This window comes from Perca fluviatilis, chromosome 9, assembly GCF_010015445.1.
Source record: "Perca fluviatilis chromosome 9, GENO_Pfluv_1.0, whole genome shotgun sequence".
Classification (NCBI taxonomy): Eukaryota; Metazoa; Chordata; class Actinopteri; order Perciformes; family Percidae; genus Perca; species Perca fluviatilis.
In genome coordinates this window covers 23,861,630-23,880,605 of record NC_053120.1, presented here as the reverse complement: position 1 = coordinate 23,880,605, position 18,976 = coordinate 23,861,630, and the positions used below count along the sequence as shown (strand labels likewise).

At 43.0% G+C, this 18,976-nt stretch overlaps 1 protein-coding gene across 3 annotated transcripts in view; it reads right to left on the bottom strand.

Moving 5' to 3' along the window:
* Positions 1 to 439: 439 nt before the first annotated feature.
* Positions 440 to 18,976, bottom strand: part of tle5 (TLE family member 5, transcriptional modulator) — a 43,497-nt gene continuing 24,960 nt past the window's right edge. The window contains exons 3-7 of one of the 3 annotated variants that reach the window (XM_039811018.1): positions 17,767 to 17,830; positions 11,919 to 11,963; positions 6,403 to 6,465; positions 5,614 to 5,688; positions 440 to 4,357 (exon numbers count right to left, since the gene is read on the bottom strand). In XM_039811018.1, coding sequence (XP_039666952.1) covers positions 4,130 to 4,357; positions 5,614 to 5,688; positions 6,403 to 6,465; positions 11,919 to 11,963; positions 17,767 to 17,830 — 475 coding nt within the window. In that variant the 3' untranslated portion in view covers positions 440 to 4,129. The remainder of the gene's footprint in view (positions 4,358 to 5,613; positions 5,689 to 6,402; positions 6,466 to 11,918; positions 11,964 to 17,766; positions 17,831 to 18,976) is intronic. The other 2 variants (XM_039811019.1, XM_039811020.1) reach the window with 2 other exon arrangements.

Genomic DNA, 18,976 nt, shown 5'->3' with positions numbered 1-18,976 from the left:
GGAGATTTGGCTGCCAAAAAGGTTTGCTATGACGGCCCATCGTTTTCTAAAACTAAAAACAATCAGAAATATTACAAGTAAACAATGTTGACAGAGGGACAACACAAATTTGGTTGTTTTAAGCAATACTGGAGAAGTTGGACTGTCTGGAACGCTGGACAAACAGATTAAAACATTCAGAGGCAGCAGTGCTCACCTTTAAACCTTTAAAAACGGCCTTCTGCTTGGACGGTCACCCTGATAGGGTCTAACATACTGCCTGCAGTAACCAGAGGGACTTAAAACAAGTGTACAGGTGCTTTACAGGGAAATAAACGCTGTTACAGCAGTCAAATGTGAGAAGTTATTCAGTTACAGCAATTCAGTTACAGTAAAGGCGTTCTGCTCACCAAGCACATGGAGACATTTAGAAAGAGTCACAGAAGAGCAGGAACATTTGTTATGATTTGATTGACTTTATTTGTAAGGCACCAGAAGTCCTTCCTTACTGCAGAACATTTCATATTATTTATAGTAAATGTTTGTTTTACTTTTTTATAGTTCCTTTTTTTGTTTCAATGAAGCTATGATTTCAGACACAAAACATTTTTTTTTTTTTTGCCAAAGTACACACTTTTAGGTTTTACATTATGCACAAAATAAGTATTTAAAAAAAGACCTTTACAAAGCTCAAAACGCTTACAATGCTTCACGCTATGGGGGCAAAAAGTTGGGAAGGTGGGATGTGGCGTGGGAGTGAAGGGGAAGGGGGGTGGGGGGGGGAGGGCAGAAAAGAAGGGAGGGGTTAAAGGGCAAAAGGTCAACGTACTGCAGTTTCCCCCCTGGTGTCACATCAGTTTTGTAACACAATAGCACAAAAATCATCCAGGACAGACAAGAAAAGATGCAGCTATATACACATAAAGCTTTCTATGTATAACTGTATACAGAGGCGAGCGCCTCCAACTACATTTAACAAATACATAGAATTTCATTTGTATGTTTATAACGTCAGCTTTGTAACTCTCGTTCTAGTTCATATCGATTAATATTTAAAAACAGAGAAGAGGGTAAAAAAAACAACAAAAAAAACAAGTGCATTGATCACAAAGTTTGGACCAAACATTCTTTTGAAAAAATGTCTCCACTACAAAGAAATCAATCTCGGGTTCCCCGCAAACATGCATTGATGTGTGCGTTTGTGTGTGTGTGTGTGTGTGTCGCTTTGTCTACACGCTCTGCCAATCACTACGACGAGTATAGTATGCAGCCAGACACATACAGCGTGTGGGAGGACGATGTGCTGCCAGCTTAATTCACAAGCAGAATAGCATGTTAGCTTTAGTTGTAGTAAGAACATGTACAGCCTGTACAACTGTTTATACACACCTCGTTTGTGTTCACGCACATACACAACAACGGGCATCATCGAAGGAGTTACCCACCAATGTCACAGACAGTAGGTCATCTGAACTTTTAAACACATTAAGGGTTTTATTCTGAATGCCATAACGTGCAATTTGTATACTTTTGCTTTCTGAATGACTTCCACAATACAATGTGCTTTATCATCATCATCATCATGCCAAATACCGTTTTGAGTGGTGTTTTTCCAAATCAAAGTATTGTTTATTTCACATCAATTGATTCTTACAGTGTAGCCGTTAAATCAGAGAGAGGAGGTTAAGAAAAGGCATGTGTGTGTGTTCTGTGTCTCTCTGTGTCTGTGGGTTTGGTATCAAACAACTTCATGGACGCGCTGTCTTCAAATTAACACTCGCACAAACACAGGCCGGCACCAAAAAATAAAAATAAAAATAAAAAAATAACGGTGTGGATCGACAGCGCCACGGTCAGGTGGGTCTGATCACCAATGAGGCTAACCTCTCCTAGAAACGTAGGTTTGCCGCTAAAGAGGGGGTCAATGTTCAATTTCATCTCATCTTGTATAAATAAGCTGCTACTAGACCCGTCAAAGCCTCTACACGTCCATAGTCCAGCCACAAAAAGGTGTTTACACATAGGATCTGCCTCAAACTGCTAGTGGTTTCACTGTTCTGGTTATGGCGCGTTCGTGTCATATTGGGCTTACAGTTTACAACCTGTAAATAGTGTTAAGTGTTGTTGTAAGTAGGACTGAGGAGAATTTTTCTGAAAGTTTTTAACATATCTGACTTGTGAACATGGATGCCTCACGTTCAGTGTTAAGTAATTAAACCCAAATGAAATGGACTATATTGTGTTTTTGTTGTGTCGCACAGACTTCCAGAATCAAACTGGGGATGTAGTGATTATTTGATACGGGTGTTAACCACTGGGCCACCGGGGAATTTTTGAGGGAGCTATTAAAATTCTGACACTGAGATTTCAAAACGCAGTCAGAGTGTGGCGACATCCCATTATTCCCAGCATAGTTCCAGCCAACTTCCACCTGACGAGAGGCCTAATGAGACAAGCTAATTGAAAACAGGGCCTGTGAAGCTGCGGGGGAGTTTTTTTTACTCATCGGAGCTGCTGTGGAGAACGCTTGCGCTTCATCCGTGTGATCTGCACCGATATCATTTTGTTAGGTCGTGGAGACTTCCCACTAAGCGTTGCACGTAGGTGTTAAAGCGCCTGCGTAATGTAGTGGGAGTCGGATATGTGACAGGCCTGGATATGTACAGTGAATCAAAATGTACAGTATTTAAATCAGGATTTACAGAGAATCAGAGGATCAAAAGCACGGGTCCAGTTGTGTTTCTGTGTCACGCTGAGATGAGATGGTTCTCAAGACCTGGATCCTGACAGAGACTGGGACTGACTGCATGCAGAGATTAATGTCACCAGTCTAGTCTCTGTATATTAAGTTTGTACACACAGAGTGGATAAATAAGCCATTCCCTCTTGTGACACAGCCTGTACTTGTCCTGTCCTTGTTTGCTCTGGAAGATACACACTGCCCTCTGCTGTCAAACACACAACATGCACACTCTCCCCACTCGGTGCCTGCTCTAATATTAGTGCACATTAAAGATGCAAAAGGTGGTGGGGGGGCAAGCGACATCTCTGTTTATTTAACTACTGAAGAAAATGGTGCCTTTCAGTTAAGGTGCTGGGTGGATTTATGTAGCGTAACTCACAGGGTCAGGCAAGGATTGCAAAACGGGGAGGGGGGAGGGAGGGAAGGGGGGGGAGAGGAGGAGATTACTTAGTTAGGTGTGTTTGTTCTCTAATCTGACAGCTCTCAGCAAGAAGTTTGCTCTAAGAAGGTGCTTTTCCTTTCTCAGTATAAATTTAGGAGTATACACAAATCTCTAAAATTTTCTTCTCAATACAACACGTCTGCTGGTTTATGGTTAGGACGTGTCGTTGGGATGTTCCGCTCTTTAGTCGGGGCACTATTTAAACACTTCTCTGATCCATAGCAATCCACCGTTTAAACTCAAAACCAACTTGTAGCTTGGAATGAATGCATGCAATCTGTACTGCCAAAACGATCACCACTACTGATCTCTGCCACTCTCCACACTTCTCTTTCTTGGGAAAATGAAGCTTGTAGGAATCCTGTGTTGTGTCTGACAAGTATTAAAGCTTGCCAAAGAATCCCTGTGTTTAACATTTAGCTTGTTTTAACACCTACAGTACAGTGCGTTGAGTCTCAGGATCAGTCCTGCATAACAAGGACACGCTTACTGTAGAACAGAGGCAAGAGGTGGGTCAGAGTGGGAGGAAGAGAGGCATTGAGGGAAAAAAAAAAAAACAGGAATAAGAACTGACAGACAGAGCGACAGGAAGGCAGGAAGGAACAGAAATAGAAAGCAGTAAGAAAGTGTAAAAAATGAAACAAAATAACTGAAGCTTAATCACATACAAAAAAAAAGACTGTATTTGGAGAAAAGACACAGGAGACACTGTGATGGTGATAAGAGAAGGGAGAATAAACAAACAACCCAAGGATGGTAAATATGAAGCGATCAGGACTAGTCTGACATAAGGGGCGGGTGCCAGAGTTGGCTAGGGGCCTGTAGCTGGAGCTGTGGTGATGGGATCGAAGCCCATGTTGCTAAGGTCATAGAGAGGGAGACCAGGGGAGAGGCTGTAGACCAAGGGGGCTCAGATCTGGGGATTCAGGTCTCTGGACAAAAACAGAGCTGAATGGGGACACCATCTAATCAGACTTGTCTCCGTCCTCCTCGCGGTGGCTGTCAACTCCGTCACGCGAAGCTTTCTCCTCCTTGGCCAGCTGGGCCTGGGAGGCCAGCAGGGAGGAGAGGGAGAAGAGGCCGGAGGAGGTGGTGACGGCGGGGAGGGTTGGCTGGCTCAGGCCCAGCGGCAGGGGGGTCATGGGCAGGGCCAGGCCCTGGAGCTGAGACAGCTGGTGAGCCTGGAGCTGCTGCTACATGGAAGACAACCAGACACAACTTAGGCACAGCAGATAGACCAAACACAAAAATCACTGGGGGACACGCAGCATCGGCACGGCACAGACGTATTATATGTTGCAAATTATGTTTTATATATAACCCCTGAGGCACAGCTCTAATAGCTCAGGCACAATAGAATAGATGGAAGGCACATATCATAGCTAAAATGCATCCTCTGTAGGAGATGGAAAGTCTGCAGCACACATAACTTATTTATAAGAGATGCAATTTTCAATCTATATAGCCCCAAGAAAACAAGTAAGGCGGGAGAATGCTGTACAAAAATGGCAACCCGTTTTCCCACACATGGTCCACATTATAACACATAAATATACACATAAAAATGTTTCAATTTAGCGTTTAGAAAGACAAATTGTTACTGCCAAGCCTGTTCTTTTATACATCACTATCTGTTGTACACACACTCAACGACATGACACATCAGTGGGTTGATTTTATCACAATCCTGACTGACTTCTCATAAACTATATCCAACAGCCCCCGTTTGCACAGGCTGCACCTACAAAGTCAACAGCTCTGCTTTACATTCAGACCCAGAGCTCAAATGCTCCATGTCCTTTTAGGTATGCATGATGTATAAAAGTACGATATAAGGGGCTTATAAAGAAAGATATTGATATACATCAGAAAATGGACCACACTGTTTGGCTCCCTGTGCTGAGAAGAGCAGGTCCAGTCTATAAAACAGGCAAATATCCTTTGTATCTAAAGCAGTAGACACAAAGACAAAGGCAAGGCGCCTCTTTGAATCGTGCATCACAGTGATGAAGTGGCTCGGCTAGCTAATACTAAACCTCTGGTAAAATGATGGAGTAGCTTAGCTAGCCACTACAAGGCTTATATTGATAAAGTCTAGCTGGCTTGCATTAAAGTCACAGAAATGAAGGATTACAGCTAGCTAGTTTAGGCCCCATCCATATTGATTCAGCTGTTAGCCAGCTAGCTACACCTACTATTCTAAAGTTTAAAATGGTGCCCATGTAGTGTAGGGCGGAATCCCATTTAAATCCCACTAAATTAATGACTACAGCTAATAAGTAGAAACAACTTAAATTTTCCAACTCATTTCAAAATATAGACTTGACCTATTTCAAAAACTACAAGCCAATAAATAAGGGACATTAATGAAATCAATAGAATTAGTGATGATCAATAGTTGGGCTTTCTAGTCATCATAAAACCCTCAAGCAGGGATAGAACATCATACCCTTATGATGGAGTTCATCTCTGGGGGGGTGACCTGCTTGGCTCTCTCTATGGCTGCCAGGACCTGCTGCTGGTGCTGGAGATGGTGGGTGGGGGTGGGGGTGAGGACGGGGCGTGAAGACGAGGGAAGGAAGGTGAGAGAGACAATAAAAGCCAGACAGAAACAAGGAGAGGGGAGTTTGGGTGGGGGAGAGGTGGAGAGGTTAGATCAATATCAATAGTCCCAACAGAGACCCGACAACCCTCTCTGGTGATGCACCCCCCCTCCCCTCTGGCCATTCAGCTATTTATCCAGTCCCCACACACACACACACACACACACACACACACACACACACACACACACACACACACAGCCGGTGAATGGATGGTTGGCTGGTGTGCTGTAATGGGTGGAGGTCAACGCCCTGGTGGCTTATCTGAATCACATAACCATTTATTACGCTGACACACACAAACATGTATAAAAGGAAAAGAGTGGATGGAGGAGGAGGCCAAATAGGACGGGTGAGGGGAAAACCAGGAGGACAGATTGATTATGGCAGAGGAGAGTGGGGGAGGAGGGAATAAGGTGAAAGTGAGTTGGAAAGGAACACAGGAAGCTAGTGATGATGAATGACAGGACGAGAGAAGTGGAGAGGAGAGGAGAGGAAGGAGGGATGCTGAGCGAGGGGTCATGGAGGTGGAGAGGTAATGAGGCGGGAATGAGGGTGATCTCATTCCAGGATGTAAGGAATAGTGCTGAGGGTCAGAGGGTTAGTGACGTCTTTGTGTCAGTGTGTGTGCTTACCTCCTGAGACAGGTAGGGGAGGACTTGTGCGCAGATCCCGTTCAATCTCTTCACTATCTCAGCCTGCAGAAGGAGAGATCGTTTAGTTAAAGGGTAATACTAAATTAGTCACTCTAAATTAGTGGTTTTGCCAACAAAATCCCATAAAAAGACCACACCACACCCAACATAAGGACCAGCATGTTAGAAAGGTTTTGCCTTCCACAGCGTGTTCCCTTTTACAACCGTGACTTTGACCAATAGAAGCACAGAGTGCTCCTCAACTGTAAACATGGCGAAGCGAAAGAGGAATCATGTGTAACATACTGTTGTAACATAGATGTTGTTGGTCCCGCGGGTGGAACTGTGAAACAGAAGAAAGGTCAGTCGTTTTTTTTTGCTTTCTTTTTTTTTAGGCTTGTCCGAACACAAGACAGCCAGCATCATACATACGGCTATTGTTTGTGTACATTCTTGTTCCTGAAAGTCGGTCCCTAGCACCTCCTTCCCGATGACATTACGTTGGTGGTGAAAGACGGCGACCTTTGACCAGATTAATGCCTTCCGACCAAGTCACGGCAAGATTTTCGAACTCTACTTGTCTAACCGGACACATTAACCATCGTAACAGACAAAACTATTGTGTAGACTGAACCTGGCATTAGTCCATCCAGTCAGGTGTCTAGCCTGATTAGACCTTGTCTCAGGACTTTGTGGGTGTGAATAGACTGTGTTTGATCGACAACTCCGTCACTCTGGTTGGATTTGTTGAATCATTATCGCTAGCCAGCATGACATTGCTGTGTTGCAGCAAGGGTGGGGGAAAACCCCTAAAATGTAGTGCAAACGGCAGCTCTTTCAAGCCTTGTCAGACACAGGACAGTGCATTTTTCCCCATTTGCATTCAGCCACAACAAGTCATGTGAAAAGGGTTTATTATTCTGTACGCTGCTGCTGGTACACGTGAATTTGTTTAACTGATGATAATCAGCATAAGCGGCATGTGCCCTTTTGTGTGCCAAATAAAAAAAAAGAAAAAAAAAAAGGAGTGGAAACCGCCCCCACTCGTGCTCTCACCAAGACTATGCCGATCCGAGTGCAACATTTCACGGCTTTTTTCCACATTAGACATTTTGACATGTCACAGTATTAAACACACACATAGTGTATGTAATAAAATTAATGATTCAATTAATTGTTGGGTTTGGTGTTTTCATGGAATTTGTTGACAAAGATAAAAATATAGCTTATCACCAGACTTATCCTTTAAACCCTCTTGATTCAAACCACACTCTTATCGGTATGGGAAACATCTGCTATGACCTTCCCAAACTGGAGCACACATATCTTACATCACACACACACCTCTTTATTCACCTCATTAATTAAGTTGCTTGTACTTAATACTTTTTCTCAAAACTACTGCGCGCGCATGCGCGCGCACACACACACACACACACACACACACACACACACACACACACACACACACACACACACACACACACACACACACACACACACACACACACACACACACACACACACACACACACACACACACACACACACACACACACACACACACACACACACACCTATTTCTTGTATTGCACATTCCCTATCTTTCTCACATGCAGGTCTATTATCACATTTGGCTGCTAATCATCCAATCATCCAATCCGTCTGAGATATGCAAAGCAGCAGTAATTGTGTTAGAGCCTAATTCGTGGCGCGATGAAGAGAGAGGGGCCCTCCTAACAATCATTAGGCATGCAGAGCACAGCTCCCCATCAAGCGCTTCACTCCTATCCGCTCATCATAACACATACACACTCCCCGACATCTCTAAAATGTCTCTCTAAAATGTCTCTGCGGGACTCGCTCCGTGCTAACTATGGCTCTTCGTCTTTTTCAGTGCCCTTTATGCGTCTCTCTCGCTCTTTTTTTTTTCCACCAACCCGGCTTCTGTTTCTTCTTTTATCTGTGCTCTCCATTATCCTCCTCTCTGTGTCTCTCCCTTAGCTTTTATCTGTCTTCCTCTCTTTTGTCCCGTCTTTACATTTTACTCTGCTTCTCTCTAGCGTTCCTCAAGTGCTACTAGAGCCCACATTCACTGACAAGAGCACTGTATGTGTGCAAATTAAACATACGTAATAATAAAACTGGGCTCAGACACTAGACAAATACAATGCAACAGACTAAACACATTGCTGTTGGAGATGTCTTTGCTGTTTTTTTGCCAATTTAAATAAGCTTTACATTTTGTAATTTGAAAATGTAGACTCAAAGGGGAAAATCAAACACTGATACAAAAATGTGTTTCATGGAAGCATGGAAGGCAGCCTAGCCAAACCGAACATTTCACAGACTTCCTCAGGGTGTCCTGCTTTTGTCCCTGAATGAGCTTCACTGTTTGAGTGTCCTGGGCTACTGCTTCCTGGCAGGAATACAACTGGACATGATACTTGTTCATTATTTTTATACATACCTAAAAAAAGATTGAAACCCTAAAAAAGCCCCTTCCCATCACTAAATCTGACAAGCACTGGTAGAAAGTAATCAAGTACATTTACTCAAGTACTGTTCTTGAGTACAATTCTGAGATACTTAATTATTAACTGAGTATTTACTTTTTCTACTGCACTACATTTCAGAAGGAAATATTGTACTACTTACTGCACTACATTTACGTAGCAACTCTAGTAGCTAGTTACTTTGCAATATTTTGCATACAAATATGAGAGCTTAAAAAAAAAAACATTCATTCGTATAGATTAAGCTACCCAACTGTAAAATAATTAAAATAAGCTCAAACTCAACCAGCTACAACATTAAAACGTCTGCTTACAAGTTAACACATCAGTTATATAATTCAATAACATAATAGATAATAACAACAGGGTCCATTCTGTCTCATGAGTACTTTTGATAATGAAGTAAAACAATTTTGATAATACTTCTGTACTTTTACTCTGTACTGTACTTACTTTTTAAGTATATTTCTGAATGCAGGACTTCACTTGTGATGAAGTATATAAAGCTGACGATTATTTTCCCGATTGCTCTATAAAATGTCAGAAAGGCCATTAAAATTTCCTATAGTCCAAAACCCAAAGATATTTAGTCTACAATCACATAAGACAAAGAAAAGCAGCAAATCCTCACAATTGAGAAGTTGGGGGGAAAAAAACATGGGAATGTTTGCCATTTTTGCTGAATGACAGATAATCAATTATCAAAATAGTTGCAGATTAATTTTAAATCAATCAACCATTTGATTAAAGGACATTATTTCAGCTCTATCACTTTTACTTATTTATAGGATCTAGATACTTCCGCCGTCACACCTTATAAGAGTCACCAGCCTGGAGGCCGTCTACAGTTCAACCAACAGGCTCATACTGTAAGTCCTCTCAGAGATGAATATGTTGGGAATTGGGAATAATGTACAGTGGGTGACACACAATGAAAAACGGCTACACTGTACGTAACCAAAACATAGATGAAGAGTTATGTCGTCAGGCAGGATGCGCTTTCAAGACTAAACGTAGAGTAAGAAAAACATGGTAAGAAAACAGAACAATAGAAAGACAAAGGGAGACCCAGCAACAATGTGGCTTTATTCAACATATTTCCAGTTCAATCCACAACTCAACCTTGCCTCTCCTCACCAAGACAAAACACAGAGAAACAGAGAGAGATGAGAGAAAAGAGAAAAGAGAAGAGAGAGAGAGAGAGAGAGAGAGAGAGAGAGAGAGAGAGAGAGAGAACAGAGTGAAGAGGCATTTTGTGAATTGAGTGGGACAGAGTGATCAAGAGGGAGCAATTGAATGGGTGAGAGTGTGAGAGAGAAAGAAAGAGATGGAAATAGAGACAGAGGTGGAAAGGGAGGAGGAGGAGCAGAGGAGGGGGTACTGGCTGTGCACAATAGGCCTAGACATGAATGCTCCTCGACACTCGTTTCCACACATCCCCTTCAATTTCAACTCTCTAATGGAACTACAGATTCTCCGCACCCACTCATACTGTGCACAAAGAAAGTGCACACACACACACACACACACACACACACACACACACACACACACACACACACACACACACACACACACACACACACACACACAAAAACACACACACACACACACAGGATAACAGGAGCACACATCAACAGAAACACACAATTGCTTATGAACCCGTGCCACTAACACACAGAAATATATGAGCATATGCACTAATAGGGAGGGACATGCAACCCCCCCACACACACACACACACAAAAATAGCAGACAGCCAATAGGAAAGTGCATGAGCAAGTGTACAATATCACACAATGACTTCTGGACAGGCACACATTTGAAAACACACACACTCAAACATGCAACCACACTGTTACTGTGAATTTCATCCCTGTCAGATAAAGGAAAAGGGTGGGATGAACTGCACACACAAGGCTCAGTGTGTGTGTGTGTGTGTGTGTGTGTGTGTATCTGCTTGTAACATTGTGTGTGTGTATCTGCTTGTAACGTGTGTGTGTGTGTGTGTCTCCAGCGTGCATCACAGCCATATTGTGCTTCCTACCTCAGTTTGTGTGGGTGCATATATGTGAAGGTCTTTAAATCATGGAAGCTGCTACTTGTGTGTGTGTGTGTGTGTGTGTGTGTGTGTGTGTGTGTCCATTTGTCAAAGCATACTCTGTTCTCCCAATATGGCTGTCAGCGTGCACCGTCAATCATAAGACAGTGTGTGTGTGTGTGTGTGTGTGTGTGTGTGTGTGTGTGTGTGTGTGCGTGTGTGCGCGTGGGGACAGGCAGCACCAGATGAGGTCACTGATAAGGGCTGGCCCTTAGGAGGCCCATCGCTCTCTCCCTCCTACAGGCTGAGCATAAATTACTCCCCCAGCTTCAGCCACACAAACTGATGTATAAATATCAGCTTCTCACCCTCCCCTCCCCTGCCTTTTCTTTTCTTTTTCAAAATGGCCAACTGATTCTTGCTGCATTGTCTTAACTGGATTTGAAGATTTGGGGGAGGTTCCTCCTATGTTTTCTGCGGGAAAGTATTACTATATAATTGAGGCTATGTTGCCACATTAATATCCACAAACTAAACTTTGCCAAGACGTGGACATTTTAAAATTCACTTCCTTACATTTCCATGCTCATCCTTTACTGTGGAATACAGTGAACTGAAACTGATTTGTCAACGGCAGAAAAGCTAACCCCTTTTGGGAGCCTGGATTTCTACACACAACCTCAGGTGACATCATTCAAATGTCTCTGAACACTCCCAAAGTGAAGGGAGATTATCTCTATAATTCACACCTGCCAATCAGTGAGCTGCAGGTGTACAGTGGGGGAATGCACAGCTGTGTCTGCATTAACAGAATAACAAAGTGAGTGGAGTTATTTTAGACGTTAATGTTTTTTTATTTTTTTTGCATAGACGATGTTAAGTGAACGGTAGCTGGAACACATCCAAGATTTTGAAACAGAAGATTTAAATTTAAAAAAAAGGATTAAATGTAGACTCACCTGTTTGTGCATCTCAATATTGAGCCCGTAGGACATCTCATAATACTAGAAAGGAAGAGAGAGGAGGACAAAAAGAAAAACTTATGACAACACATACAATGAGTAACTGTTCCCCCCAATCTTCTACAATGGAACTCCATGCTAACACTTCGTTATGGAACATTCACTGTGAGTGCCAAAATCATGTGTTGTACAGCTGATTTGACTAACTGATTTGTAGCACACTAAAATTAAGACTAAAATTATCTTTTTCAGCTGGCATTCTCAAAATATTTTGAAGATTTTCAATCATTAAGCTAAAATCTAGGTAATAAAAGCCAAGGCTGAAAATAAACAAAAGTATTCTACAACACAACACAGACCCTGAACTCAACACATCTTTGACATCTTAATTAATACAACGAATTCCCACTCAAAAACATACCTGCATGCACACAAACAAAGAGAAGACACACAGCTATCAATAGAAAAAGGAACAGAGAGAAAAGGCGACAGTAGAGAATGAGCCTCTGTTGTGTGTGTGTGTGTGTGTGTGTGTGTGTGTGTGTGTGTGTGTGTGTGTGTGTGTGTGTGTGTGCGCGCGCGCTCTCCGTGTTAATGAGAGGGCCACCCTCTAGGCGTCAACCCTGTTAATCACCCACTCTGTCTGCAGGGGGGACTGGCTCTGTCACTGGAAAATAAACAACACAGATCTTTCCTACATAAATGTGCGCACGCGCGCACGCACGCACGCACGCACGCACGCACGCACGCACGCACGCACGCACGCACGACGCACGCACGCACAGCATTGTTGTTTTCTGTTCAACCTCACACGGACACCATCCTGTACGTGAATGTGCGTGCACACACAAACTATTTTTCTCTGTAGCTGTTTGCGCCCACGCGGAAGCTCCCTAAAGTAATTACAGCGCTGGGGAAATGGAGGTGCTGCCGCTGGCCGGGGGAGTGGGGCAACCTGATATGCTATTAGAGAAGGAGTGGGGGGAGGGGGTGGTTGTTGTGGGGATACAAGGCTGGGCCTGCCACTGATGGAGAAGTGTGCGCGTGTATGTGCATGTTGTGTCGGTTTGTGCGTGCATGTCCATAGGGGGTGTGCAAGTGAAGGAGGAGGGATATTGCATTCATAGTTCAATTCTATCGCAACATCTTAAGCTGAATCTGAAGACGGTTTCGACTGAGGAAAATCCCTTTGTATTTCAGAGGTCAATATAAGTAACATAAAAAAATCAAAGATTGGACAACCCTAAACTAAAGCACTTGTTGGTTACAACTAGAGTAAAAGCTGGTTTAATACTGCTGCGTCACACAACTATCACATTCCCAAATACGGATGGAAAAAACATAGCCTAATCGTAAAATACGTTGCAGAATAGTTTCATTCATTCGTGTTGCCTCCTCTGCCTCACTGAGTGACAACCTAACAGGTGACAGATTTGTTGTCGTGGTAACCATGCTGCAGGCAGTTTCGTTTTTTAAAAGAGGCAGCAAACAGCCTCATCTTTATCCACGAATTTTGACATCTGTGGTTTTGAATCCAAAATGCTTCTACACATTAGTTCTCAGATGGTTTGGTACCGCAATTATTTGTTTCGCAAAGCTCACTTGTTGCCTCCATTGTATAATAATGAAGAAAACAATTGGCAAGTTTACTGATTAAGCAAAAAGGCAAACAATAGATTACAGTGACAGCAGGGTGGACTGCTGCGCTTATATACAGTGAATTTTGAATTTGGTCAGATCATAGTAGATTGAATATTGAACTTTGTTGAAAAAGCTAGGGCTTATAATACATGCGTGAAGAGGACATGCGTGAAGATGGCCCCCCATGTCATCCAAAAATGATAAAAAAAAACATTTGTGCTACTATGTTTTTTAAGTTATAACACTTTATAGGTCACCCAGCCCCCCATTAATGTCTGAATCTCCCCAAAATGGTCTCAATAGTTTGTGCTGATTTGTGCTGCACAAACGAACAGCAGTGTTTTCAATAATTTTTGGATGACATGGGGGGCCAGCTTCACGCAGGTGTGAAGAGGTGGTGCTACAACATTGATTGGGTTAAATCTTACACAGAACAGAAAAGACTGACAGAGCTGGACTTCCCATCAACCTTCTTCGCATGTATATAGGCTACAGCTTTGTCTGGTTTCTCTCAGTGTTTTGTTATTTGGCACATGCACCTTTTAGGTCACAGAGTGAACTGAAAGCAAAGCAGTGCTCTTAAAAAGCTAAAAGAACACATACTATGGCCATCAGTCACAGAAAAAATGCTTTTTTGGGCAAAAACAAATCAGCGGAAAGCTGCAGTTTACACTTTACGGTACACTAAAAACAAAATACAAAATACCAAACCATGATGAAAACCCTTCTTTTTCCTTTCCTTACTGATAATATCAGCCTGTAGGCTAGCATACATCCTGCCAGACATTTACCCGATCATCAAAGAAATCATGTAAACTTGGGGAAGCTGGGTTTCTGCAAACCATGTAAACACTCAATTCAACTATTACCTTAATCTGGATAATTTACAGCAATTAAACATACTAAATGCAAAAGAAAATACACTTAATTGTGAAAATTGGTGTCATTATTTTTTCATTACATCTGTTTAAATAATTGTGCTTTCCTGTCCGAATGTGTCCATTTATCTGTGTGCACAGTGGCTAACAGGCCGACGATGAGTGTCTGTGTGTGTGTGTGTGAGTGAGATTGCATGCACTCACACCTGCCTCAAACACACAGAGCGGAAGTGTGTATGTGAGTGTGTGCATGTGTGTGTGCCTGCTGGCTGGCTGATGGTGGAGAGAGCAGTGCGGCGGCACAGATTAGATGAGATTAAAGCCAGTCAGAGGATCAATTAGAGGCAAAACATCAGACGGCAACACAACCATAGCCAGCAACAATGAGATTAGCCCTGAGGTGGAGCAGAGAGCGGGCAAGCGCATCTATGTGTGTGTGTGTGTGTGTGTGTGTGTGTGAACGTGTATGTGTGGAGAGAGATGGGGGAGCGAGAGGAAATGAAGGGGGTTGGGCAGAGAGAAAGCACACATACAGTTCCTCCAGAAACAAAAAGGGAATGAATAACCAAGGACAATTCCAATTTTATTGCAACCATGGGCTTACTTTTGTAGCTTTGGCTAACGCTGGTTATGATACCCTTGTCCTAACCAAGTTAACTGTTGAGAACTCAATCAAATTGTGGTTCTCATCTTCAGCAATTCTAAATGAATTCACACGTTCTAAAAATTGATTCTTAGACAACGTTTATTACTTTATATTTTCTCCTTTCTGGGTTTAACCAACAAGTCCTCTAAATCAAAAGACAAAATGTCACGGTTGGAAAAAATACTTCAGTTTTAGGAGACAACACTACGGTTCAGGTTAGGTTCGGTTAAGTTTAAGCACAAAAACGACTTGGTTAAGGGTAGGGAAACGACCAGCACAGACTCCTGTGGCAAACTCCCACATTTTGTTCGCCCACCCATCCACCCCAACCTCTTCCCTCTGTGGACTTTGTGGCTCTATATTAACGTCACCTGGCTTCCTTCTTTGTTCCTGATGGATAACGGTCATCATTACTATGGTTGCTAAAGGCCCTTGTCACTTGAACATAAACAAATGTTAAGTTTAGGGCATTTGTGCAAAAACAACAGATGCTGTCGTTTTTTGTCTCGGGCGGACAGTCTCGGCATAACTATCACGAGAGCACAGTGCGACCTTCAGACACTGGAGTCATCTAGAGTCCATCTTTAATTGAGGCAACTGCCTAGCCTGATCAATTTTTAAATATCTGCACCCGTCCCGTGTTATTAATGGCAATGAGTTTCCTTGTTACACAAAAGATGTCCTCCACGGCTGGAGTTATAACATAAATAGTCTCACTTTGCCAGACCTTCCTCCACAGCGCTGCGGAGGAGGGTCTGGCTAGTCCGCACAGCATTCCGGGATGGGAGAAAAACGGGCTCTGGTTTATTGGCATTTCTTTAAACCAATCACAATCGTCATGGGCGCCCTAAGCTCCGCCGCAAAATATCCTCAGGAAGGAACTGGTTTTGGTGGAACATGTGCACGTTCAAAAGTTGTTTTAATCGTGCAACAGACCAGAGTTTAAAATTCCAACACAAACAAACGTCAAAAAGTAATGTTACCTGAAAACAGTGTGTAGTTTCTTTTTAGCATCTCACATCACACTTTCAGTCAGAAACATTGTGGCAAAATATGAACAATAACGTCGCTGTCAACGGGCTTATCTGCTAATGTTAGCTACCAACCGTTACCTTGAAAACATCCAACAAATAGACCGTATCGTAGGGTGCCCCTACCTGAAACCGGTGATTTAACGTCACCGCTCATTTTACACACAGTTTAACAACAAAACAAAAGGCTGGGTGAACATTACAGGCTACGTTTTTCATGTTGGTTTTTAACGATATGCACTCGTCGTCCACTAACCTGGAAAATGGTTTTAAAACAGTAACGTTAATACAGCGTGTCGGAGGAATACAGCGTTCTGCAGCGGGGAGTCAGAGGGACCGTCACCGCAGCCTTTGCTAACGTTAGCTTCTTGTCTCATCTGGGGTCTGATAAACAGTAAATTCATCAAATTCAGTGTCCACAATGCTATTTTCCAATAAACTGTAGCTGTAAATATTTCACGGGACCCGCGTGAGTGCGGATTTCATGTCGCGGCTTTCGTCGCGGTTTGTCACTTTGCCTGCGATTGAGTGACAAGTAGTACTCGCCCTGTTTATTTGGTTGCCATGACTTTGCGAGTGATGACGTCCTGTCACTGTTCCAGTTGCTCACCCTAAAGGGGAGAGAGATTGGATGACAGTTCGCTTGAGTTCAGTAGAGCGCACGGCTCTGCAGAGTCGTGTAATTACAACTTTTCCTAAACAGCGGAAGGAGCGGCGGTGCGCGGTGTACATAGCGTAAACCCTGTTGTGCGTCTGCCCCATTTCTGATACCGTGGCGGGCCGCCGCGGTAAAATCAACATGGAGGAAACACTGGAATTACACTTTCACTTCATTATTCACATAAAGGCAGAAGACCGTAACATACTTGCAAATTATTATGAACCGTTTTAAATAAAAAAGCTGCGTACTCCCACACCCTTTTCTCTGCTGTGTCTGTTCAGTCAGACAGCGACAAGGACAGTTCGTTGGGATGCCAGTTATTTTTTCATATTGCAATTCAGTGAAAACCCGATTGAATGGTTTGACACAGTGAACTGAAGCAAGAGTGATCTCTTTTCTATTAATTGAATCAATAATCAGTTTCCAGAACTGAGAATCGTGACACCAAGAATCATACTTTGGTTGTGAGCCCTATTGGTTAACCCTTTTGGATTTGTTTAAAACATGCATTATTGTCTGACAGCTTGTGTTTCCCGCTCAGTCTGACTTGTGTTCAGCAGCGTCGCCTCATTGCAAGATCTCAGCAGTTTTCTTATTGTGTGCAACTCTTGTGAGTACATTGAACAGATCGGTCAAAGCTACGAAAATAGCATTTAAGTTGTAATAAACCAGAATGACCTTCAAGAGAGACATTTTAAAATGAGCAGCAAGAAAAGAAACATAAGAGAGCAATTGCACTGCAAAGGGAAGGTGGTGGAGGAAGGGGGAGGGTAGAAGGAAAGAAAGAGTATTAATTAAGAGAGAGGGTGAAAACATAAGAACAACAGTAAATCATTTATTTGCATATAAACATTAACATCTCTAACACACTGTTGCAAAATAACACAAACCATCATCTCTGGCGCACAACACACACACACACACACACACACACACACACACACACACACACACACACACACACACAAACAGACACGGCTTCACTCACCATGATATAATGGCGCTGCATCTCTGACTTCTCACTGGCCAACTTGTCACACTCAAGCTTCAAACTGGGGAGAGAGGGAGAGGAGAGTCAGACCTTGTTAGTCAGCTCGACAGTCTTCCCTCTAAAGTGCTGACACCAGGTGACTACTACCCCCCCTCCCCTTTCATCATCATCACCAATGGCACTGTCATCACTTTCATCATCACTTCAACCCTCATCACTGCCTTCCACCTTCATCATCGTCAGCACCAGCTCCATTGTCATCATCTCGGCTACCATTATCATTTTCATCAGCGTCGCCGCCTTCATCATCACCATTGCCGCCGTCGTCCTCCTCACCTTTACTAGTCACAGTGGCAGCGTTTTTCACCGAGCTTGACAAGGTGGCAAGTGACAGGAGGAGGTCAAACTGAACTCCAGAGATGGTGTCTAGCCAAAATGTCTGCTTTCTAAATCAGAGAAGACGCAGTGGAGTAAAAAGTCTAAATATAGCGTTGGGAGCGTTTCCTGCGACCCAGTCCCTGCGACAGCCATTAGCTGTAATCATGTCAGCGCTGATGTCACGCGAGGCGACAGGACAAAGGAGGACGCGTCAACAAGTCACCCTGATCGTCAAATGAAAAAGACAGAGGGGGGGGGGAAATTCCCTCGATGCCTCATGACTGAAGCAGCCAGTTAAGACGTGCCAGTCTCAGAAGGCCTCATCCGATTGAGGACAGGATAAGACTCAGATCAAATAAAGATATGCGCAGGCACACGGTGGATAGTTTCAGATTTAGGATAAGTCTGAAACCTGTTTGATGGCGTGTGTATATTTATGCTGGGATGTTCTTCTTAGCTGTCTGCAGGAATGACAGCTCGATTACAGCGAGCGCTGGCTGAATCTTCATCGCTGTTAGTCTTAACTGGCAGACTGAACAGTGTTACACGGGGCCAATAATGTGAGCTCATGCACACACACCGTATTGTGCTCCTTCTATAATTATCCCAGCAGCTGCAGTGTTAGCTTGTTAACTTCAGTTTTGGTTGGGTGTTGTGTCCTTGTTTATTGATGGTCATTATAACTCTGAAACATATTATTAAGTATCTTATTTGATATTTAAAAAGGAGTTGAGCTCATGGTTATGTTTATGTTTTATACATCAGTATTTCTTTTTAATTTGTTCTTCAGAGCATACTGAAGTAATTAATCCATCTATTTTCTACCCTC